Raw genomic sequence first — 25,502 nt, forward strand, 5'->3', positions numbered from 1 at the left:
TTCTTTGGACAGACCACCTAAATGCTCTCAGAGATGTCCACCACAACATCGACTACCACCCATCCATCAGACTCTCTAAAACACTCCCACACCAGCATCAACTTCCAGTACAGCATGATCAGTTTCAACAATGGAACCCTACAGAAATATACAAGAAAGCCACGGATTACCACACTTACTTCCACATATCCAGCAACCACTCCAGAAACACGAAGAAATATATTATCTACAGCCAGTCACTCAGATACCACAGAATATGCTTTGAAGAGAAAGTCCAGAATACACACCTTAACACACTTAAAACTACCTTCACTAAACAAGGACACTTCACCAGAGAAGTAGATAGGGTGGCCCATTCCATGAAGCTAGTTCCCTGAGAGAACCTTCTTCAGTACTAGAAAACTCCCTCACTAACTCCACACCCTTAGTTGTCACCTACCACCCACATTGGAACCCATACAGAGTATCATCAAACAATTACAATCCATACTTGATGGAGACCATATCTTGAAAAAATGTTTCCTGAACCCTCTCTTCTGGCCTTCAGACAGCCCCCGAACTCATTATCAGAAGCAAACTCACCATAGACCAGAACACACAGGCCCACCGATGGGGGGAGCAAAGGGGACAATTGCCCAGGGGCCCAGGAGATTTAAAAGGGCCCATGGCCACGGCTGTCTTCGTGCCATCACAAGTACGCCCTGTTTGTGCCTGGGAGCCCTGCAGCGGTGGAGGCGAAGACAGCCAGGCACACTGTGGAAGTCCTGGTTGTGCAAGAAGAGTGTGCCCAGCTGCACAGCCAGCAGCTCGCTGGGCACCAACATCTCTGTGTGTACATGTCACGGACTGCGTGGCTTGTGCACCAGGCAGCCACCGCACGTGGTCCAGCTCTGTGACCATATGGTGCTACTGAGCCAGCAGTATGGGCCCACGGGGCTCAGGTGGCATAATGTGCAATGGCTCCATGGTCCTGTGCACATGTCCACTATACGCACCACCTGCCCCAGCTGTATTTGGTGCCAAGCCACAGCGGCCTCTGGTGGGTGAAAGGTAGAAGTGCAGCACTTCTCAGGTAGTAAATGTATTTTGGAGTGAGAGCCAGCAAAATAGCCCAGAATAGCACAATTCGCAACTGCTAAAAAAAACCCTAAACTGTTGGTTAAAAATAGACCAGTTGGGCTACAGATTATCATAGTTGGACAGTAATAGTTTGCCAGAGTGCTGCTGTACCTTTGCTGGTTTGACTCTGGCAGTTTGGCAGAGCATCAGCAACAGCAGCCTGAGTAAGTCTGTGACATCTCACCTGTGCAGTGTGGTATTTCAAATCGGTCCTTACTGTTCATTAGGTAGTACAAACATAAGTCCAGCATTCAGAATCGGAGAGAAAAACAAGACAAAGACCGACTTGAAAAAATGTAGTCATACTTTTATTGTGGTGTCAGGCCTAAAGAAGATCAGGCAGAACAGCTAGCAACTACAGCAAGTAGTGGACCTAATAGTTTAGAGCAAGCCTGTGATGAAAAAGCCTATGATGATTCTGTTAAAAGGTGTGATTTAAGTACAAAAAACGTTCAAACTAGTGTTCTTGCACGGGAAGAAACACTCAATACAAACAAGACTGAAAAAACAAGCACTGGTGAAAGTAATAAAATATTGCACTCCAAGAGAATGAAGGATGTGGATTAGATATTGGACTTATCAAATACTGCCTTATCTGCAACTATGATCGAAACCGTTGTTTGAAAAGGGCCACCTAGGCATCCAGACACATTTCCTGGTGACGGAAAAAGAAAGTTTCTCAAATTCTATATTAAAATCAACCAGAAAAAACCCGGAGAGGTTTCTGACAGGGATTGGCTTATGTGGAGTGAAAGTGCAGAATCGCTCTTTTGTTTCTTTTGTAGATTATTCAGTTCAGACACCTTTTCTTGCAAATTGGTTTTGGTTAGTGACAATGGCTGGAAAAAGGAATTGTCATGGTGCAAATTGGATGATAAATTGCCTGCTCATGAAGTCAGTGATCATCACAAGCAATGTTATATGAAATGGCGAGATTTAGGGAGAAGTCTTGCCCAAAAAACTGATAAAAATTCTCCCCTAGACAAAGAAATAGAAGCTAAAGCAAAGTACTGGAGGGATTTTCTTAACCAAATTCTGTCAGTTACTTTGTTCCTGGGTGAGAGAGGACTTGCTTTCAGGGGAAGTCAGACACAATTGGAGACTGCCATAATGGTAATTTTCTTGGAATTGTTGAATGGCTTGCTGTAGCAAGGCGCTGTGGCCTTCCTTGGAGCCTGGACCTGAGGAACAGCTGTAACCTCCCTGCTGGGCAGAACAAGGCACTGCAGGGCAAACACCCCGGAAGCAGAGGGGCAGAGCCAGGTCAGGAAGGGAAAGCTTAAAAGGCCAGCCTAGCAGTTCAGTCAGTGGAGGGTTGCTGCCGGAGAAGGACGTGCCTTCCGTAAGGCTGCGGTCTGGGTCTGATCCAGGCCCCACGGCTGTGTGGAGCAAACACTCCACCCACTGGAGCCTCCAAGGCCTGCCTGGGCTGCCAGGCCATAGCGACTGGGAAGGGCCACCAGGGCTTAGTAATTGGGAAGAGCTACCCGAGGCCACTGACTGGGAGAACCCCCCTGAGGCCGCCCTGAACCTAGAGGAGCTGCCCGATGCCGGGGACCCACCGGAGCTGCCTGCGCCCTGTGTACTGGAGGACCCGCTGGGACCTGGAGGAGCTGCCCTCCACTGATGACCCCGAGGAGTTTCCAGACCTGCTGCTGGTTGATGGTGAGGGACTCATGGGGCTCCCGCTCACCTTCTACCCCAGCGACCCAGAGGAAGACCCCTGGCTGCAGTTACTCGGGTACAGGGTGGGAGGAAGTAGCCCAGGGATAGCCAAATATAGTTTGGCTGAGGCTGCGACCGAACTAGTCAGCGTGTTGTGGCTGGAGCCCAGCTGACTCAGTGGCAAACTGCTTTGCCACTGGTAGGGCCCTGGGCTGGGATGCCATGGAGTCAGGTGGGCCTGCATTCCCCTCCCCCCTTCCCTAGCCACCCCAGGAGTGCTTGGCTCCTCTGAACTTGAGTGCCAGAGGATACTGAGCTTTGCCAGTCCTGCCTGTTGAAAGGCCGGGGGCTACAGACTACTTTGGCCAGCCCTGCCAAACTACTTGTCAGCTCCGCCCTGCCTAGGGGTCGGAGGCTAAAGACTCACCAACTGCTAGCTTTTTCCCACCATAGAGTAAGGTGCTGTGGCCTTCTTCCGAGCCTGGGCCCGAGGAACAGCTGCAACCCCCCATGCTGGGTTGGGCCACATGCCTGCACTTGCCAAATACAATCTAGTTCTTCAGGATCATGTAACTAAAGTGAGGCAGTCTCAAAACAATGGAAAACGAGTTAAAGCTCATTATCTTTCTGCAGAGAGTCAGAAAGAGTTTATCCAGGCATGCAGTGCAAAAGTGGTTCAAGAAATATTATTGGAAAGATGACAATCTAAATATTTTGCTGTGCTTGTGGATGCTACAGCTGATTCTTCTCACACAGGGCAAACTACAATCATCCTAAGATACATTTTACACAACAATACAGGTTTTACTATCAAAGAACGACTTCTGGAGTTTGTTGACTGCAACAGAAAAACTGGACAAGATATTGCTAACCTCATTATAGCTGGCCTAGAAAAACACAATATCCCATTTCAAAACTGAGGTGTCAGGGGTACGACAATGGTTTGAATATGGCTGGCAAATATAATGGTGCTCAAGCCATTATTACTGAAATTAATCCTCGCCAAATTTTCTAATTGTGGAGCTCATAGCTTAAATTTGTGTGGCTCAAATGCAGTGGAGTACCATGATGATGTAATCACATTTTTTGGGATGATACAAGAAATCTACAATTTTTTTACTCACAACCCTCAACAGTGGGAGATATTGAAAAAAAAGATTGGATGTTCATTGCATAATCTGTCTCAGACTAGATAGTCAGCTTGTGTGGAAAGTATAAAACCTATTGCAAAACATTTGCCACTAATAAAACATGCACTTATGGAGTTCGAGGAACTAAATGTGTCTTCTGAGTACAAAATGGAGCTAAAGGGAATTCAGTGCTACATACAGTCATTTAAATGTACTTTGATGGCAACAATATGGCTCAAAATATTGGTTGCCATAGATCAACACAATAAGGTTCTTCAGTCAAGGGAGGCAACTCTTGATGTGGAAGTACAAAACATTGACAACTTGATTGAGGAGCTTAAAGAGTTATGTGGTAAGTGGGAAACACTTTTCTCAGAAGCCAAGCATGCAGCCGAAGCCATATCAACAGACCTGCCAATCAAAACTAAAATCCCTGAGAAACACACAGAAAAGAGAAAGCCGTTTCACAATGAAACACCAGAAGTCCAACTGGGAGAAGAGAATGAAGAAAGAGATTTTAAAGTAAAATTTTTGTACAAGTTTGTTGACTATATAATTGGGGTGTTAACATAGCGGTTTATCTTGACCTGAGATATCAATAATTATTTCAGCTTTTTGTGGTTTTATTTGGAATTCATTGATATTCAAATTGTAAACCTTGTGTTCTGCTTTCTGCAGAGAATATGACGATGTATCCATGGACATCATCGATGAGGTGAAACGCATAAAAGCAATTTAAAAGGAAAACTTTGGAAGTGCACCTCTCAAACAACTAGAGCCTTTTAAATAAAATTCTTGAGCTTAAGTTGGAATGTCTTTTTCCTAATGTTACTGTAGCTCTGCAGATGTTCTGTACCATACCTGGTACTTTTCTGAAGCTGAAAGATCTTTTAGCAAAATGAAACAAATCAAAAGCGTACAAAGATCAATAATCGGACAAGAAAGTCTTAATGGTCTTGCTCTTCTTGCTATTGAGGACGATCTTGCCAGGTCATTGAACTTTGAAGATATAATCGATGATTTTTCTGCAAAAAAATTCAGAAGAGTTGCATTTTAGGGCCCCTTCTTCATTCAGATATTATGTGAATATTTTTTTAAAATCTTCTAATACTTGTTTTATTATTGTATATTTTAACTTTGTTGTTCATATTCGGTTACATCTTGTATATCAGTTTTGTCCTTGTCTTTAGATTACACATTAATCACAATTAGGTGTTTAATTAGCCTATTTGATGCTTTAGGACGTGTTTTCTTACTATGTACTTCTTTAAATGTTTTATGTATTAATTAATTTCATTCCATAATGTATTTATTTAATTCAAATACATAATTCAAAATAACAAATTCTACATCTTATATTTAGATTCACAATTTGTTTAATACTGGTGCTGTAACTGGAGAAAAAAAGTTAACTATATCAAGCAATGCCACAATTTATGCATACTGGATTCTAACATGTTATCTTTAGGATAAAAAGTAGTGTCGTAAACCTTAGCTATCCCTTTCTAAGGGCCCATTGACTGTTCTGCCCTGAGGCCTGGAATTGCTGTTGGTGGCATGAGGACACACCAACTCAAAGCCGCACTAGACCTTGCCAGAACAACAGATGCAAAACCTGCAGCCACATCTCCAATGTGATTATGATCAATACCTGCTCCCCCACAACACTCCCTTCAAGATCCATGAGTTTCTATACATGCCTGTACCAGCATGAGGTGTACCTCATCTAATGCATCAAATGGCCCAGTAACAACTATGTGGATGAAACTAGACAATCAATATACTCTTGAATGAACTCACATAGAAAAATGATAAAAGATAAAAACACCCTGTCACCCAAGGACGACCACTTTTCACGAAATTGTCACTCCATAGCTGACCTCTCAGTCCTCGTCTTCAAAGGAAACCTGCACACCTTCAAAAGACAAGCCTGGGAGCTTAAATTCATAACTCTGCTAGACACCAAAAATCATGGATTCAGTAGACATTGGTTTTATGTCTCATTTCGATAATCTGTAACCCACCAACTCTCCTTTGTCCTACGACTGCTGAGGAGTTAATTGCTCACTTCATTTTGAATGATTTCTTGAAACGTGTTAACTCTTTATGCTTAACAATCTGTTCCACCTTTATTTAGCTGTGGCACTCTGATTACCTTTCTGAGACCTGAAGAAGTGCTCTGTGTCTTTCACCAACAAAAAAGATATTACCTCACCTACCTTATCTTCATATCTTGGGACGAACACAACTACAACAACACTGCAAACCTACTTCAGTAGGTGACAGTAGTAGTATATTTATATAAGAGGAAAATACCTGTAATTTTGCCTCTTTGAAGATTTTCACACACAGTCTGCATAGGCTGGTATCTTATATTCTAATTGTTATATCTCATCCAGTGGTATGTGTATTAGTATTGTGACGCTTTACTTACTTTATTTCAAATGGGCTCTTGCTTCTTTGCTGTTCAGATTCTAGGCACAGTGGTAGTGGTGACTGGTGAAAGGGGCACTATAGCCAACATTACCACAGCCTTAGGGATTAAAAAATATTAGAGCTAGAGAAGCATGAGACTAGAGAGTGTTGATATGCATTTAAAGAGTTAATGATGAAGGTTTCATTACATTTATTAGTAGTACTAACTGTGGGTCACTTTCTGGTTGTCTTTGATAAATCAGTTACCCTTTTGGAACCGTATGTCCCTTTCTGTACTCTTTGTCCTGCCTGCACCCACAATACAGGAAAAATATTTTGTGATGTCCTCAAAGAAGTAGAATTACAAGCAGTTTTCCCTTTTTAGAATTTCTTAAAGGAAAGAATTTTAAATGTCTGAATAATAGATTTTTCTGATTTGTGAAAGTAAAATAATAAATTTGTGTTGCTGATTGACAGTGGAATGATGATAAGGCTCCATAGTGAAGATTGCATCAGGATTTTCTTTCTAATGGAAACTTTGCATTCTTTTCCTAGTTCTTTTTAGTCTTGGATATTTTTGAAAAAAGTACTAGAAATTATCTTAACATGTTTGAATATTGTAAGGTACTTTTGGGTTGAACAGTTAAATTGTTTTTAAATTGCAGTGTTTTTAAAAAATTCACATTTTTCAGACACCAAGTTTCGCTCTTTTGGTTTAAAAACTATGGCACATAGGTCTTATCCAGATTTACACCCTGCAAAGAATTTACATTATTTAATAAAATTTACTATTGGCTGCACTGGCAATGACATAGAAATTAGATACAAACAAAACAGTAAACATCCTTAAGTGATGACAGATTGTTTTCAGTGCAGAAGTTACTACAAAGGACTGTGTTCAGAATGGGAGATAACATGATGCAATGTTTCAGGTGTAGGAGTTAATAGCACAGAGTTTTTGGAGCACATCGTTCCTATAACAGAGAGCTTTGAATATTAAAAGTTACATTAGAGAAGACTCCAGGTATCCAACCAGTGTGACTGACATTTCTCCACTCTTCCAACTCTTCCCACTTCACTCCTGGCCACCCCATTACCCCAAGAGTTTGTGGCTCTTGCAGAGAATGGAAGGCAGAAAGATTAGGAAAATGGAAAGAAAATAAGAGATACCCCTGTGTATTTTAAAAAACAAGGAAACATACAGAATACTACAAAAATGCTACAGAATTAAAATAACTTTTGGCTGGCTACCTGTAGCTCAGAGTCTTAATATGACAATGACATTTCAATTTTTGTAAAACATAAAATAAATTAAAACAACGAGAGTTCAGACTTCATCATGCCATATATCTCTCAGAAAAATACTATTAATATATTAGACAGACAAGGTGGGTGAGGTAATATCTTTTATTGGACCAACTTCTGTTGGTGAAAGAGACAAGCTTACACTGAACTCTTCTTGAGGTCTGGGAAAGATACAAGAGTGTCATGGTTAAATACAAGGGTGGAACAGATATGGAGTTAACACGTATTGCAAGAGAGCATTCAGTGTGAAATGGGCAGTTAATACCGCTACAGCTGTAGGACAAAGGAGTTTTAGTAGGTTACAGATTGTTGTAATGGGTCATAATATACTAATATATTATAGTTCACAATATTACTGTAACAAACAGGTTTGGTTGTAGTAACTGTTGAAGGCTCCTAAAGGGGATTACTGCCAGATTGAAAGCCACAAACCAGGGGAAATAAACATTAATCCCAGTGGAACACTGACAACAGAGGGCAGAGTTAAGGTTGTCTAAATGTGACCTTGCTGAGTAGGACTGATTTGCGAAGGGAAAGGATAGTTTGTGTTTGTGAGTGGCTGTGGCTGTGTATATGTAGATTTAAATTTTGCAATGCTGTCCCTCAGTAACTTTTATATTTTCATTTAAAAATTAAATTTTGTGAAATTAGGTTTATTAATTCTGTTTCATCGCTTTTCCTAAAATACCACACTTCCATGCTTTTGCTTGTGAAGGCCCAAAATGTTTCCAGCTGCCTTATGGGGGTGTGTTTATAAAAAGTGTTTGGGTTTTCCCCTTCTTGGGGCTGGGGGGAACAGCATTTTAATTGGTTTATTTTGAAAGACAAATGTGAGATTTTGCTGACAAATCTGTTTGGATTGAACCAGGAATTGAGAAGAAGTTTGGAGCTCAGTTTAAGTCAGAAAAGGATGGAAAAGGACTGTTCTAGTGATGACTATGACTCTGTTGAAGAGGATGTGCTTTTGGAGCACTCTCAGGTGGAAGAGACAGTGGCAGGTTTTGGAAGCCTCCAGTTGCCCAGCAGTGAGTCATTGCTGAAGGATGTTCCCAAGTATCAGGAGGCTAGAAGGCGCTATGACCTTGATGCTGGTGCTCTCGTGCTGGAATTTAAGCAGAGTCTAACAAGTAAGTCTTTGTGTCCTGTACCAGTTTAGCTACAGCATTACAGTAATAATTCTAGTTCTTACTCAAGAGTTTGTGGCTAAAAAGAACCCTGATATCATCTAATCTGACCTCCTGTACCTCACAGGTCATTGTGTTTCACCCAGTTATCCCTGCATTTAGGCCAATAACTTGTGTTTGATTATAGCATAACTTCCAGAAAGGCCTTCAATCTTAATCTGAAGAATTCAAGAGATGAAGAATCCACCACTTCCCTTGGTAGTTTGTTCGAATGGTTAATCACCCTCACTGTGAAAAATTGGTGCCATGTTTCCAGTTTGAATTTGTTTGGTTTCAGCTTCCAGCCATTAACTCTTGTTCGCCCTTTCCCCACTAGATTAAAGAGCCCGTTAGTACCTGGTATTTTCTCCCATGAAGGTACTATACACTGTAATAAATTCATCTCTCTGTCTTCTTTGAACAGATAGAGCATTTTAAGTCTCTCATTGCAAGGCATTTTCTCCAGCCCTTGAATAAATTTTGTGACTCTTTTCTGCACCCTCTCCAAATTTTCAATATCATGTTTAAATGTGGACACAAGAGCTATATGCAGTATTCCAGTATTGGCCTCACCAATTGTAATGAGAGACCATCTCCCTAGACTTCCTAGTAATCAGCACACTAGCTAGTCATACCACCTAGTGGTCAAGTCCGGAGATGGCGGTACCAGCTAGTGAGTTCAAGTTTGAGGTTGGTGGTAGTACCTAGTGGGTTCAAGTCTGGTGTTAGTAGTAGCAGCTAGTGGATTCAAACCTAGGGGTTGGCAGTAGTGCCTAGTGGGTTTGAACTCAGAGTTTGGCGGTAGAGGAATCCCACTCCAGGTTCCAACCCAGGGCAATGGGCAGGCAGTTCAGGTGTGCAACATGGGCCAGGGTATCACCCAGCCTAATGCCTGGGTTACTTTCTGCTGCATCCCTGCCTCTCCAGAGGCATGGCGAAGGCCTTGCTAACAACCCACAACATGTACCCCCAGATGCTCTGCTGTCTCTTCTTCAGTGATTTGCAGTTCTAAGACAAGGTGTGAGCTTCCCTTTGGATTCCTGCATGAGCTACCAGTGGTGGTCTGCTCCCTTGCACTGACCAGTCTGATTGAACTGTGCTGTGCTGCGCCTTGTAAGCTTCATCTCCATTGACAGCATGTCTATAAAGTGCTTCTGGGCAGAGCCTCTTGTGACCACAGCTGCTCCTTAACCCCCTGCTCCCTCAGTGTGTGGTTTTTACATCCCATCACACCAATACAGAGTAAAATCATCTCCCTGCTCCTCTCTTTATCCATCCAAGGATCACATTGTCCTTTTTTGCCACAGCATTGCACTGGGAGCTCATATTTAGTTGCTTGTCCACTCTGACCCCTACCTCCTTTTCACAGTCACTACTTTCCAGGATAGTCTCCCAATCTGTAAGTATTGCCTGTATTCCTTGTTCCTAGATACATAACTCTGTATTTGGCTGTATTAAAACACATCTTGTTTTAATGGGTCCAGGTTACCAAGCAATCCACATCATTCTGTGTGACTCTCCTGTCCTCATTATTTACCATTCCACCTATCTTTGTTTCATCTGCAAATTTGATCAGCCGTAATTTTACATTTGATTCAGAATCATTGATGTAAATGTTGAATAGTGTTGGGCTTAGAACTGATCCCCGTGGAACACCACTAGAAACACCCCATGCGATGATGATTCCGCATTGATGACTACTTTTTGAGATCTATCAGTTACCCAGTTCTTCATCCATTTAACATGAGCTTTGTTGATATTGGACACTGCTAATTTTTTAATCAGAATATCGTGTGGTACCAAGTCAAATGTGTTACAAATATCTAAGTCTATTATATCTGCCCTGTTACTTTTATCAGCCAATCTTGTAATCTCATCAAAGAATGAAATCAGGTTTTGTTTGACAAGGCCTATTTTCCATAAAACCATGTTGAGTGACATTAATTATATTCCTGTCCTTTAATTTTTTTTAATTGAATCCTGTATCAGCTTTTATATTAATTTTCCTAGTATTTATGTCTTCTTTTATAACCTCTGTGCATTTCCACTTGTGGCCTATGGTGCCCCTGGCATCAAGGTGTGGAACTGCCTTGAAAAGTCTTGTCGGTTTGGAGGGTGCACAAGTGGTCTCACACAAAGGGAATGTCATCACCCTACACTATATAAAGAGGTGTACCCGTGACTGCCTCAGTTCCTTTGTTGCTGCAGAGAACTAACATAACTCACCTCATGTCCTTGTGCTGCTCCATTGTAGTTTAATTCTATTCTTATATATAGTTAGTTAAATTAGTTTTTAGCATAGTGTAGTTTTTAGCATAGTTTAAATAGCTATCTTTTTGGGTAGTGCCAGGGGCCATGTTGAGCCGTGAGGCATGTAGGACATTTAATAAGTGTGGATCCTGCTCTGCAATAATTCCTGAGATGGACACCCATTTCAGATGCCTCTGTTGTATTAATTTGGATGGAATGAATGGGCCCAGAAAGTGAAAGGTGTTAACCTGACCCTGTCGCTAATCCACACTTAACAGTTAAACATGGGTGAGGGTTTCTAGAACAGAGATTATTGCCTCCCTAGTCCCAGGGCAAACACACCATTAAAAATCTTTATAACCTTTTATTAAAGATATAGCAAAAAAGGAAAAATATAGGTGAAGGATTTGAAATGTAAAGTGTTACGTAAGGGTTTCATTTTAACAATATCCCTTATTGACTTTCCCTTTAGCTGTTGTGTTTAGAATTTCTAAAAGGAAGGAACTTTCCCTTTAGCTTTGTGTCTCCTGCACCACCCAATGGATACGGCTTTTAAAAGGCAGTTCTGTAGGTCAGTGCACCATATCCCACAAGTGGGAATGCATAGGAAGTGACCTCTTTTTACTGTGAGTTGAGTCTTCAACTGTAAACCTCAATCATCAGTCAATTAAACTTTAAAAGTTTGAGGACAACATTTTTATTTTAATGCTTTCCATTAAGGACAACATTTTTATTTTAATGCTTTCCATTTTTCAAAAGTTTATTTTAATTTATTTTATTTTTTAAATGATGACCAGTAAAGAAATAGATTCTTGGTTGAAAATTCTCTTTTGCTATTGCCCTTGCAGGCAGGGTCACGTCTCTCTCTTGCTTTGTGCTTGAGGCTGAAGTGTCACTTTGACTTCCCAGCAGCCTTGTTCTTTAAAAGCAGAAAGATTGATGGTCCTGAAAATCCAAAGAAGAAACGCAGAAATATCTTGGCTGCCATGTCCTTGTGCAGCCCCCCTTTGTGAGTACAGTAAGCACATGGTGACCAAGACCTCCACTGCTATGTTTTAGATCTTAGAATCCCTCTAAGACAGCTGGGAGTGCAAACTGCCCTACGTGCTCCTCTTTCTAACAGTATCTTGTTCTTCATGAAGAATATTTGGAAAGTGATAAGCCAAGCATTGCTAAGATCAGAGAGCTGTACTGCCACTCTGGCCATGTGCTTCAGGGGGCAAGGAGTTCCTGATCTGAGGAGTGATCCTGAGGAACGCAGTGCTTGAAAATGTTAACTGATATCCGCACAGTAGTATTCAGGGATTAGTGCAAAGGCTAGGAGGGTATTGAACAATACATCTCTGCCTCTATGAGAAGTACCATGTCATAGTTTAGTCTGCCCTCTTCTATCCATGCCCTCCAGGTGTAATTAGTGAAATCCAATATAAATCAGTAATTTGTAAGCCTCCACCTTCTTTAAGTTACCCATACAACCTTAATTCGGTCCCCTTTCATTATGATATTTAATTTACATGAACATATGCTATTTTTTCCACAAAGACCCCTGACTCAGTCAGTGTACAGGTTGGATACACAAAGGGGGCTAATTAAGGTTATATGGGCAATTGTAAATTTTCCATAAACCTCCCCATCATGCTAATGAGCTTTTAGCACTGTGGCACAGGTGTATCCCTTGATGAAGAGGACTAACTACAGTAGCTAACAGCAAGAGAAGAGTTTTCCAAGACTGGGGTACAGGCTGCCAGTATAATGTGCTGAATTAAGGGAGATATCAGAGGGAACCTGGCCCTGGTCTCTTCTTGCCCTCTCCCTGCTGTGGGGGCTGGGAAGCTCCTGCCCCCAGAGGAGGAGGAGGTAGGCGGCTGGGACCATATGCTATGTCCATGAGGTTCATGGTGGAATCTGCCTCAGTCTTTTTCTCACCCATCCTGGGTGTTTGAGAGCTCCTGACCCATTGGTGCCCCCAGAGTGGTTGTGGGACACTAGAGCCATGTACCAAGTCGTGGGGGAGGGTTGTTGTGGGAAGCTGAGCCTGGCTGTCTCCCATGCACTCCACAGCTGCTCTGGAAGTTCCCACGCATTTTTAATGCAGTGTTTGCTGCTGCTGCTGTTGGGCAGGGCCAGGTTCTTTGAATGTTCAGTGATTTTCCATCAAAGAGAAGGAAAATGAAGGATTTTAACACTTTATAACTTTGCTAAATCTGCATGGAGTTTCACAACAAACCAAAATGGCATTTCTATAGTTTGAATTGTTTCTCCCTGGTGAATATCAAAGGCCTGCTGCAATAAAGGGAAGTGTTAATGACTTTCAAATAAAAGGTTTCAAGAATCAGTTATAACAGAAAGTGCTGGGCATTCTAAATATGAGTAGCTACAAGCTTGCCTTATAAATGTGTCTAAATCTTAGTCTACATTTTAAAGGTTTGATTGGTATAACTATGTTGGCAAGGGGTGTGATTTTTTTTTTACAGGTATAATTATGCTGGTGAAAGCCCTAGTATAGATGTAGTTGTACAAGTATAAAGTGCTTCATATTAGTATAGCTTATTTAGCTTCATTGAACTGGAATAAGCTATATGTAAGCACTTCTATAACAGTGTAATTGCATCTACACTGGGTGAAGGGGGGTGCTACTTTAACTTTGCAGCATAGTTAAAGCAGCAAAACTTTTATGTGTAGACAAGACCTAATTGGTCTTCACTGATTTGCTGCTCCTAAATCCAGTTGAACTTAACATGACTAATGTGTTTAATGTGGAGGAGTTGAGTGGTGGCCTGTGATATACAGGAAGCCAGACTGGATGATCTGGATGTCTCTTACGGCCTTAAACTCTCTGACTCTAGTTCTCCTACACTTCGCACTTGATTTTCTGCAGATGTGAAGCAGGAAAGAATTCTGTCTGCAAAGAGGAAAGATGGTGCTGAAACTTACATTCCAGTCAAACCTATGAAGGTCAGAAGTAAAATGACTCGGCCACATTCTGCTGGACCCCTGCACCAGGAGGGACATGAAAGAACCTGCTCCAGTAAGAGATCAGAATATATAAAGTATACAATGAGAGCTTCCATTCTGCTTCCCCTGCCCTTGCTCAGATGTTCTCTCTGCTGCACACTTCTATCCTCGCTCTCGTGGATTGTTGGCCATTTTTATACTTCTCATCTCAAATTCCATTGAATTCAGTGGGAGCAGGAGCAAGCCTATGGCTAAATATGCCCCCTCTACTCCTACTCATTCTTCTTTCCCTTCCCCCACAGAATGACGACTTCTTCCCCTCCTTTACCATCCATATTGCTCTGTACTTGCCCATTTTTCTTTATATAGACATAGTCCCTATGGTGAAAGCATGCTGACAGGAAGGCAGCATCTACATGTCAACTACTGGATCTTCAGAGGAACTGTCAAAAGATGGTAGCTCTCTGTAATCCAGCCACTCCCCTTAGGCAAGTCCACCATCAGTTACAAAAAGATGGCTTTTTGGGGTGGAGAGGATTTCTGACATAAGCCCAGTTATTCAAATGAATGGAAGAGGTCAGATGGCCGTATTATTTTACTAAAACATCTCAAGCTAAGCACAGCTTCTTCCAAATGAATCATGAGAACAGTAAAGTTAACAGTGTTGAAAAACCCAAACTATGGCTCCTTAATTAATTCAAAACCTAAACAAAACCAAGAAATTATATTCCTTCTTAAACAAAAGAGAAACTCAAACTTCACCTATCACCTGGATGCCAGCAACAGCTGATGTTTTTAGCAATACCTGCCTGATCAGATCCTTGCTTTGATCAGTTTTTGAAAGATGTGTGTTGCACTACCGTCAAACGCTTTAAAAACGGTGTATTGTTTACATATTGCAATTGTGTGTGAGCAAGACAAGGAAAAGGTTAGGAAAAAACAGCAGCAGCTAATAGTCTTGAGTTAGCGTGTTCATCTTGGGAAGACTTCTGGGGAGCCCAACACAAAAAGAGCAACCATTCAGCATGTGTGCAGCATCTCCCATAGTACCATAGATACACAGTGGGCTGTCCTGGATGCCACAGGCATTGTCAGTTTTAGTGCAGCGAACCATGCCACGCCTAAAATCGGTAAACTGGCTCCAGAGACAGAAAAGACAGGGAGTGGCTGGTAGTGGCGGAAAGAGTTCCAGGTACCGGCAGAGGCTCTTTCCCATTCTGTCCACCACAGTAAGTTGATGATGTTACCAGCTGGATTGAAAGTATGCAGCACTGTCCAAATAGGATTTTTGCTATGCTTTTGGTGTCAGGGTGCATCCCATATATCCCTCAACAGTGGTAAGTTGTCATTTTCTGTATCTTGGTGGGCAGTTTATAGGTGCATTCTGACACCAAATGTTAGGTGGAGGAATATTAGCTAGGACGGGTAACCATACAAATTTTGCTGACTTCAGTGTCCCTGTGATCATTCTTATATTATGAGTAAGCTGTGTTTTAAAAACAGTAGACTAGAGCAGTGCTCATTTTTAATGTTTCTGCCCCTGCTGCCTCTTTACATCTGTAAATTCCTTTCCTTCTGCAGATGGGCAGCATAGTCTTGAAAATTAAAACTGCTCTTGCTTTCATTTGACTTCCAAGTGCCTCTGCTTATCCACAAAGTTGTCAAGATGCCTAGTCATTGTCCAAGGTAGCTCATTCCTCCAGGAATGGCAGGGGTCAGAGGGGTGAGTGGTCTCAGAGTCCAATCCAGCTTCTTCCTTCCACTTTTGCAAGTTATTCTCATATGTAAGATATTATTCTCATATGTAAGGATGCTCTCATATCCCTCCGCTCAAGAAAACTTTTCTCTTGATCCTACCCATCTCTCCAGCTACATCTCTTCTCTTCACTTCTGAACTCCATTAACACAACCACTGACTTCCTCTCTTCTAACTTGGCCGTGGATCCATTACTTTCCAGCATTGCTCACTTCATTCCTCTGAAACTGTGTTCTCAGGCTGGTGCCCTTTCTCCTTCTCTATCACGTATAAAGAAGGACAAAAAGGTATTTGGGCTTCTTGAGGGCTGTGGGGGAAGGGTTGTGTTTGGTTGTTTTGCCTTTGATTATGTCTACATTATGAACTAGGGGTGTGATTTCCCTGCTTGTGTACACATACTTACGTTAGCTCTTATAGAGTTAGAACGAGTATAAATAGCAGTGTTGTTGGAGTAGCATGGGTAGAAGCAGCATGGTCACAACTGAGCTGTGTGTAAACCTGCTGAAATCAGTGGGTATGTATTTGGCAAAGCTCAGCCAGGACTCTTCTGTTGCCACTTGTGCTACCACAGCTACACTGCTATTTATACTCACACTACCTTGATGCGATGTGTACACGAGGAGGGGAATCACAACTCTCACTCAAACTGTAGACGTAGCCTTAGAAATATCAGATCTTGATTTCCCTGGGTTTTCTGGAAAACTTCTGGGGTGCAACAGAATCCTCACAATTTAATTGAAGGAGAATGTGTGCTGAAATTCTAACAGCAATTTCCTTTCAGCCAAGTGTTTTTTTAGTCATTTCCATTAAATGGATATGAACAAAAACACATCAACAAAAAAGAATTTTAGAACAGTCTTACCTAAAAATCCCTTGCTTAATTGCTCAGCTTTCCCTCTCTTGTGATGTCATTTGTTCAGTAGTTGTCCAGGGTAGAGAAGACCTGGAATTTTAATGTTAAAACAAACATTAGCAACACCTATATGCCGTGCCTTACTTGGGCTGGGTTACAATCTGCCAGTTCATCTCTTTGTTGATAACTAGACCAGTATTTCATGCATGGGCTTTTACAGTGTTTCATACTAGTATGAGATGATCAATAGATATTTCTTGCTGCTTTTTGATATCAGGACCAATAAGTCGACCAGAAAAGCCACTCTCAGCAACTCGAAGGAATGTTTGTGAGAAGAAGGATCCTGAGCAATCTGCTTCTGCTGTCATTAAAGCTATGCAAGTTGAAAATGAGATTTTGCAAAGAGAGATCCTTTGCAGAAGGATGGAGACTTCCACCAGCCATCAAATGGTATGCCAGAGTACTGACCTGGGACAAGAGAGATCCAAGGAGATCAGTAGCAAAAATGATTTCCTTTCCCTAAACGTGAATAGGAATCTCATATATTTTAAAGCCTTACAAGAGTGGATGGTGTTGTGAATCTTAACACTACATGCAATGGAATAGAGTGGTCATCCCACATGCACTTTCTAGGGACATTACCTTACAGCTCTTTCTTGATTTCAAAGAAGATCAGAAAACAATGTATTAACCATTTATGTGACTCTTCTTCCTGGAGGTAGAAAGGATCTTTCTGGATTCTGCCATTCCCTCCCTCGAAGTTAAAATTAGTTAACACCCAATTTATAACGCAGTCACATGACTTTTACTGCACACATTCACCAAGAACGTAGGGCCTGATCGTACTTTCATTGAGGTCAATGAGAGCTTTTCATTGACTTCAGAATTGGATCAGACTCTTATTGGCTGGAATTCAAGATTGGATCTGTTGATGTTACAGAATCTCTTTCCAGCTTACGGGTCGCCAAATTCTCCAACCTCCTTTTTATTTTTGGTGATGTCTGTTGTTTTGTGGTTGAGAGAGAGCGTAGTGTCCTCTGCATATTCACAGACAATGTGAACTTGCTGTGTTTTAAATGAAAATAAGGTAATACTTAAAATAGGCATTGTCTTGGGACACAGGTGGAATTTTCAAAAGCCTTCACTCTCAGTGTTGGTCTAACTCTGCTTCGGGGAAGTAATTTACTTCCAATTACTAATAACACTGAAGGCTTTTGAAAATCCCACCTTCAGCATGTAAATGTTCTACAGGGCAGAATTAAGGAGCTAAAAAGAAAATAAACAAAAGATGCCATTTCATTTCCTAGGACTTTTAAATTCTACTGGCTTCCAAAAATTGTAGATTGCATGTGTTAATACCATAGCCCAACTCCTTGCCTCAGATTGTGTGCACCTTTCAAAGCCTGCAAGAGTCTCTCCCCATACCTTCATCTCTCTTACAAGGTCCATATGGTCCTTTCCCTCAACTCTGGCTGTTCCTAATGATTCGCCTCATATTTGTCGCACAGGCTTTTCACCTCACAGCTAGGTTACCCATTTGTACATGTGTATCACATTCTCAATAACAAGAAGAAGAGAAAAATCTAGTGCAGGTCTGTGGCATGTCATTTTCAAAGGCTTGTAACTTGGTCAAACCAAACAACTCCAAGTTGTTTCACTTGTGAGTCTATTAAAAAGCCATACAAGAATTTATTTTAAATAATGGGCAGAGTTTTTCCTCCCCATTCTGCTCTCACTTCAAAATGACTAATTTTTGCTCATCTTTAAAACAAGTGAAAATATTCACCTTCAAGCAGATGGTGAAATTTTCTGAAAGTTCTGAGTAATTGAAAATTTGATTGTAATGGAAACTATTATGCAACCATAACTAGTGTGGGCTGCAGCTGGCTTCCTCCTATGATGCCCTTGGTCTGATGATGTAAGTTTCTTAGTTGTTTGGGGAACTAGTGCAGGGAGCTCTGCAGCTTAGGAGGTAAACTGGGAGCACAGTGTTCCTTTCATAGCTATTCAGAAAGATTTGTGCACTTTCAGAGGTGTGCAGGAAGATAAGCGTGTTGGGATGTGCACAGGGTGCCTGCTTATATCCCTTCATGGCTCCCTTTTAGTGATGATTCCAACTTACCCTATATCCGAAGGATAACATTCAGGCATTCCCAGAGTACGTTGACTACCAAGCTGAGCATGAGAATGAGGGTGAATGAAGAATCAGGCTGGTGACTGACTAAGCTGCTTCCCTGTTTAAATATTCATGTAGACCAGAATATTCTCTTCGCAAATCCTAGCCATATTGAACAGCTGAGTGCCCATTACTGTAAGCTTTTCCTTCTTAACTTAAACACCTTAAATACAAACTGCCAGTGTCGAAAACTTCCAGTAGTCCCTCTGAAAGCTTCCAACAGAAGTTAGCTTGATGGTGAAGCTGTCAAAATTGGTGACTAGGAAACAGCTATTATAGTAGAAACCTTTTTTGCCTAGAGAAGTCAATGCAAACCTTCTCAGACTCCAAGAGAAGGGCTACAATGGACCACAGACATTGGTTCAGTCTGTCTTGGTCAATGCCCCAGTGAGCCCCAATTCCACACTGAGCTGTCAGGCTACATCCACTCAGAGGACCCATTTGTCCACCACTACATTGGCATTAACATCTCATAGGCAGAAAGGACGAGCCAAGGTCAGGTTGTCATCCCTGGCACCTGAGACAAAAGTGTCATCAGCAACATGATTTGTTGCAGGCTCATACATTTAAGGGCTCTAGCTTCAGAACCTGGAGCCTTGGCACTGAGTGCCCCTGTAGCCCTAGTATCTTCCACTTCAGTACTGACTACCTCTATGATATATGCTGCCTCAGTACTGATTGTCTCAGCACCAAAACCGTACATGGTGCCAAGGGATCTCTACTTGAAAAACTAAGAGAGGTGATGGCCACACCACCAACCTTGGAGTCACTGGTACAGCTCGCTAGCGCTTTGCTGCCTGCACCAAACTCCCCTATACAACGATAAGATACAACTGATAGGACTGCTCCTTCCTTAGTGGAGGTATACTTTTTTTCCTTTTGTTCAGAGAATCATCTACTATGCATGCATCCATAAATTTCTTGGGTAGCTCACAGGGAGTTAAGGAAGGATTATAGGGAGGAGTCCATGAGAGGTACAAGAAAGAAGTTTGGACTTCATACGGACCACCCTATCTGGTACCTCCCCATGTACCCTCCACCACACCACTCCTACCCATACCAGCCATGGCCTTACTGAACCCCCTGAAATTGTACAACCTTGCTCCAGGAAGCCTGCCTCATCTACTGCCTCCAGGGCTAGATTGCTGTAAATCTAGCCACCTCAAACAAGCCAATTGTTTCAGCCACAATTACTTGAAACACAGGAGGAGAAGAGTGAAGAGGAACATCGGGTGCTAAAAGAAGAGCATCTAATCCCTGCTGCAGTATCCTCCCCTTACTTGGCACCAAAATCATTACCAACGTAGCAGGTACCACACAGATAACCACTACTGAGGTGGAAGGTGCCAAGGCTACAACAAATAACATGGTTCTCACTTCTGAGGCGCCACATGTGGTACTTTTCCTGAAGAAGCCATGAATCACCTACATCAGCCTCAGTTGATGAGTTTAAGGTATTCTTCTTAAAGTGATTGTACATGTCATTCCACTCGTAGTGTCTGTGTGCTGAGTGTACGGCCATTGGAAACTATTTTCTTCAGCAGTATGCACTGGGTAGCTCAAGTGCCCTCTGTTGCTGTGTGCCATGGCATGCAGGTATAAAGGGGGGAACTGTCCCTAGCCCCCCTCAGTTCCTTCTTACCGCCTGTGATGGTCAATGGAACCCCTGTTCATTGCCAAAAGAGTTTCAGCTCTGAATATAATATAGTTAGTTTAGTAGTTATTATAATTAGTAAGTGTTAGTTGTTTGGTTAAAAAAAAAAAAAAGTTTTTCGATTGTGTTGTTTTTCCCCATTCTGAGGTTCTGCTGCTGACACCGAAGCATGCCTTAATCACCGAGCTTCAAGCCATGTGCTTCTTGATCAAATCCTATAATTGATAGCGACCCACACAGTAGTTGTCTTATGTGCCGGGGCAAAGCACATGTGAGCAAATTTGCCAGGAATTCAAGCTTAGAATGAAAAAGGGAGGATAGGCTCAAATCTCTGCTGATGAAAGGTGATACTCAGACCACCATTGTAACCATCCCAGTCCAACTCAGTGCCAAGTGCTGCAGTTTCTGTGAGAATTGTGCCTTCAGTGTTGGAGTCTCAGCACCAAGGAAATAGCTATGGGTGGGCCTTGGTGGGCCAAGGCCCACCCACTTTGAAAGCAGGCCCACCCAGTCACTAAGCTGCCCGAAGCTCCAGTTGCCAAGGTAACTGGAGTGTCCTGCAACTTAGTTTCACAACCAGGTCACTACCCGAACTTCCTGCTTTGGTCATGTGACTGGAAGCAGGAAGTGGCCTGGGCCCACCCTAGTCAATCAAAGGCCCTGCCAGAAAATCACTTCTGGCTATACCCCTGCTCAGCACCAATCTCCTTCACTTGCCCCGAGGAAGAAACATAAGTCTTCCAAAGAAGTTCTGACCAGTTCATCCTCCAAATCTGGTAAGAGAGGTGAGAAGGAGTCAAGTGCATCTGAAATCCTCCTCCAAACCAGTGTCTAAGTTTGCACAGGTGGCTCTGGCACCAGAGAGGGCACCATTGAGACTGGAGCCAGAAGTATCATCGTCAATTTAATCGGCACTGCAGCAAAATACAATCTCCATGCCAACTACACCGGAGGGATTTGCAGTAGCAAGAAATATGCTCTGTCTTTCGGTGCTAGTGTCACTGTCAGTGAGGGAGTCAGAGCCCTCAGCACTATTGCCCCATCCAACACCAACACCAACTGTGCAACTAGCGGGAGCTCACCAGCTGCTTACTGTGAGGACAATTGGCCTGTTGGTACCAGCTCAGGGGAAGCCAGCAATGATAGCAATGCTCTGACCATCACTAGGTTCTCAGCACCGGTCCCTGGCACTGGAGCAGCCCCTCTGTGGTTGGAGGAAGGGGAATTTTTGTTATTGGACTCAGAGTTGGGATCTTGTATCTCACAACCATGGAGCAGAATCTGCCAATCTCCTCACAGATCCTCCCTCTCCACCAACCATTGCGATCCCACAAAGGGAACTACCATGGGAATGTGGCCAGAAAGTCACTGGGATCTGGCTCCATATCAGTGACCTTTTAGGAACACCTGGAGGTTTCTGTAGGTTCTAGATCCTCCTCTTGTCATGCCTACTCAGTGCCCTTATCCAGGCAGGGGGAATCTGCACACCCCCGTCTCCAGTGTCCTGTACCAGGCTCTGTACTGAGTATCAAGAAGAAGTGCGGGAAGCAAAGGAGCGATCTGTGGAAGCAATTCAACCACTTTCAGTCTTGGCTTCCTCCTCATCCTCTCTGGATGAGGCGGTTTCTTGGAGGCAACTTCAGCCCTTCCTGATGATTTAAATTACCTGATTGACATTTTATCGATGGCAGGTCCCTCTAGGGTGGCACTGCCAATTAATGAGACAATATTACAGCTTGTAAAGACACTATGGCAAACCCCATCTTCTTTGCCTCCCACCTCAAAGCAGGCAGAACAAAAGTACTATGAGGCCTCCAAAGGCTTTGAATATCTTTAGTTTCAACCACCTCCAGGGTTATTAGTCGTTACAGAGGCTAATGAGAGAGAGCGACAGGGGCATCGGACTGCCACCCGCAAAATCAAAAGATGTAAAGAAAATGTTTGTCATAAAGATTTATTCGTCTGGGAGATTGCACCATCTAACTGCCAACCAGTAGGCTCTACAGGGGCAGTAGTAGCTGCATTCATCAGAAGATCAGGAGTTCAACTCTGCCTGGATGACTGATTTGTCAAGGGCTGATCCAGACTGCAGGTACAATACAATGTATCCCTGATCCAGTCAACATTCAGTGCTCTGGGACTGCTAGTCAACGCAGAGAAGCCTCTCCTCTCTGGTCCAGAGGATAGAGATTATAGGGGCTGTAATAGACTCAACTCAAGCCAGAACTTTTCTTCCAGACTTGAAGGTTCAGGCAATTCAATCAATTGTTATAGATACAGATATAGCTAACTGCATGCAAATCTAGTCACCTCATCTCAAAAAAGATATATTGGAATTAGAAAAGGTACAGAAAAGGGCAACAAAAATTATTAGGGATATGGAAAAGCTTCCATATGAGGAAAAATTAATAAGACTGGGACTTTTCATCTTGGAAAAGAGACAACTAAGGGGGGATGTGATAGAGGTCTATAAAATCATGACTGATGTGGAGAAAGTAAATAAGGAAGTGTTATTTACTCCTCATAACATAAGAACTAGGGGTCACCAAATTAAATTAACAAGCAGCAGATTTAAAATGAACAAAAGGAAGTATTTCTTCAACCAACGCACAGTCAACTTGTGGAACTCCTTGCCAGAGGATATTGTGAAGGCCAAGACTATAGCGGCGTTCAAAAAAGAACTAGATAAGTTCAAGTAGATAGTTCCATCAATGGCTATTAGCCAGGTTGGGGAGGGATTGCTGTTTGCCAGAAGCTGGGAATGGGCGACGGGATGGATCACTTGTTGGTTACCTATTCTGTTCATTCCCTCTGAAGCAACTGGTTTTGGCCACTGTTGAATAACAGGGTACTGGGCTAGATGGATCAGCCTGACCCAGTATGGTCGTTCTTATGTTATTATATGAAAGCTCACCTGGTCACAACAGTATAAAAGTGTTTGAGGTTCCTGGGGCATGTGGCTTCCTGCACTTACATGGTTCAATATGCCAGACTGCACCTCAGAATTCTACAGGATTGGCTGGCATCAGTCTACTCTATGAGCTGTCATCATCTAGATTCGGTGGTGAAGGTGCCCTCTCATGTCCTCCCTAGATTTGTGGACAAGTCTAGCCAATATATATGTAAGCGTTCCTTTGCCTGCTCACAACCGATGCTCACGTTAGTTCTGGCAGTAAAGTTTGACTGTTACTTCAATCAAAGTACATCTGTCAGCTATATCATTGTTCCACCCTGAAGTTGGAAACCTTCAAACAGACTGACTTAAAAAGCAAAATGGAAGAGGTTTTCAATTTGGGCATCTCAGCACCAGCTGTCTTCCTTAACATGATCAATTTTGGCAATACTAGACTATTTATTAGCCCTGAAACAATCTAGACTTTTTCCATCTGTTCTATGGTCCATTTTGCTGCAATAGCTGCATATCATCTCCTGATCTATGGCCACACTGTATTTTCCCACTCTGCAGTAATAAGATTCCTGGAAGGCTTCAATATAAGATTAGCAAGGATGATGAACAGCTCCTCCCTTTGAGCCCGTAGCAACCTGTTTCCTATACCACCTGTCAATGAAAACTGCCTTTCTGGTGGTCATTGTATTAACTAGGACAGTAGGGGAGATTCAGGCCCTCATAACAGATCTTCTATATTGACTATTTCATAAGGACAAGGTCACTATAAAACCTCACCCTAAGTTTCTACCCAACTTTGTCTCAAGTGCCATATAAATCAATGCATTCCCCTCCTGGCTTTATTTTCTAAATCTCACTCAATCCTGGGAAAGGTAGGTTTCACATACTTGATATAATAAGGGCATGCTCCTTTTAGTAGACAGAACAAAATCATTCAGGAATATGCCAGGTTATCCGTGGCCTTTGCTTCTAGAGTTAAGGGGAACATATATCCTCCCAGATGTTATCTGAGTGGGTCCCCAGCTGTAGAAGGGCATGTTATCAATTATACAGAGTAGATCCACTTAGCTATACTAGACATCAGTCCACTAGAACTCAGGCAGCCTCTGCTGCCTGTTTGAGGAATATTCCTATTTCTGAAATAAGCAGAGCAGCTATGTGGAGCTCAATCCAACATTTAAATGATGTTATTCCTTAGTAGAGGCTTCTAGATCAGATGCTCACTTTGGTGGGGCTATCCTTTAATCATTATTTAAGTAGGAATCCTGTTACCCCCCCCTCCAGGTAATTAGACAACTGCTGTTAGTCACAAAGAGTAGATTCTGTAAGGACAATTACTAGAAGAAGAAAGAATGGTTATTTACCTTATAGTAAGTAGAGTTCTTTGAGATGAGTTGTCCACACAGATTCCACAACCCACCCTCGTACCTTGCTAGTACAGAGTCTTACTCTTTTGGGATTCTGTATGGGCAAAGAAACTGAAGGGAGGCTGGTCCCACTCTGTCCTTTGTGCCCTTAGATGAGGGTGTGTGTAAGGACCTGTAGGGCACAGGTGCTGTCCCAATTGACATTGCTGGCCAAAATAATTCAATCTTGGGCACATGTGCACCAAAAGTGGAATCTATGTGGACAATTCCTCCCAAAGAACCAATACTCTGTGTATCCACTGTGCTTATTCAGGAGGTCCCTCTGGGTTTGGTACCTGTGGTTCTTCCCTTTGTGAGTTTGTGATCAATAGTGAACAAAGTGTGACAGCCTTCCTAAACCAGAATATTGCTTAATTTTCACAATAGGAATAACATTTAGAGAAAAAGGATTTTAAAACAGTCAATAGGCGGCATGTCCTTCTTACCTAAAGCCCTACCATTTCGTGAGGGTGTCCTAAGCAGGCCTAGCTTCTTCAAATACCCCAGCAGGTGTCTGTGTTAGTTTGAACAGCTCCCCCAATAACTACCTCCCCTCTGGAAAGAGAGCATAATTTTATCCAACTGGAGTTCCTTTGTGCTTGCCAGTTGACAGGCTTCTGGCTCTGCTTGTCCTCAGAGCCAATGACTTACTTATTGTCTTATAATAACCCTAAAATGTTCATTATGGGGTAGCTTATCTTGAGCTATTGTTTCCTTCCTGTTTATTTTCTTACAGCCTTCTATTAA

At 42.4% G+C, this 25,502-nt stretch overlaps 1 protein-coding gene across 3 annotated transcripts in view; it reads left to right on the plus strand.

Moving 5' to 3' along the window:
• KATNIP (katanin interacting protein) overlaps positions 1-25,502 on the plus strand; it is a 136,136-nt gene that overhangs the window by 36,353 nt on the left and 74,281 nt on the right. For all 3 annotated transcript variants that reach the window (XM_067551201.1, XM_067551203.1, XM_067551202.1), the window contains 3 exons: positions 8,503-8,761; positions 13,926-14,075; positions 16,889-17,061. In XM_067551201.1, the coding sequence (XP_067407302.1) occupies positions 8,503-8,761; positions 13,926-14,075; positions 16,889-17,061 (582 nt within the window). The remainder of the gene's footprint in view (positions 1-8,502; positions 8,762-13,925; positions 14,076-16,888; positions 17,062-25,502) is intronic.

This window comes from Emydura macquarii, unplaced genomic scaffold, assembly GCF_026122565.2.
Source record: "Emydura macquarii macquarii isolate MOO-44397 ecotype Brisbane River unplaced genomic scaffold, CSIRO-AGI_Emac_v2 contig_1348, whole genome shotgun sequence".
In the NCBI taxonomy this organism is placed as follows: domain Eukaryota; kingdom Metazoa; phylum Chordata; order Testudines; family Chelidae; genus Emydura; species Emydura macquarii.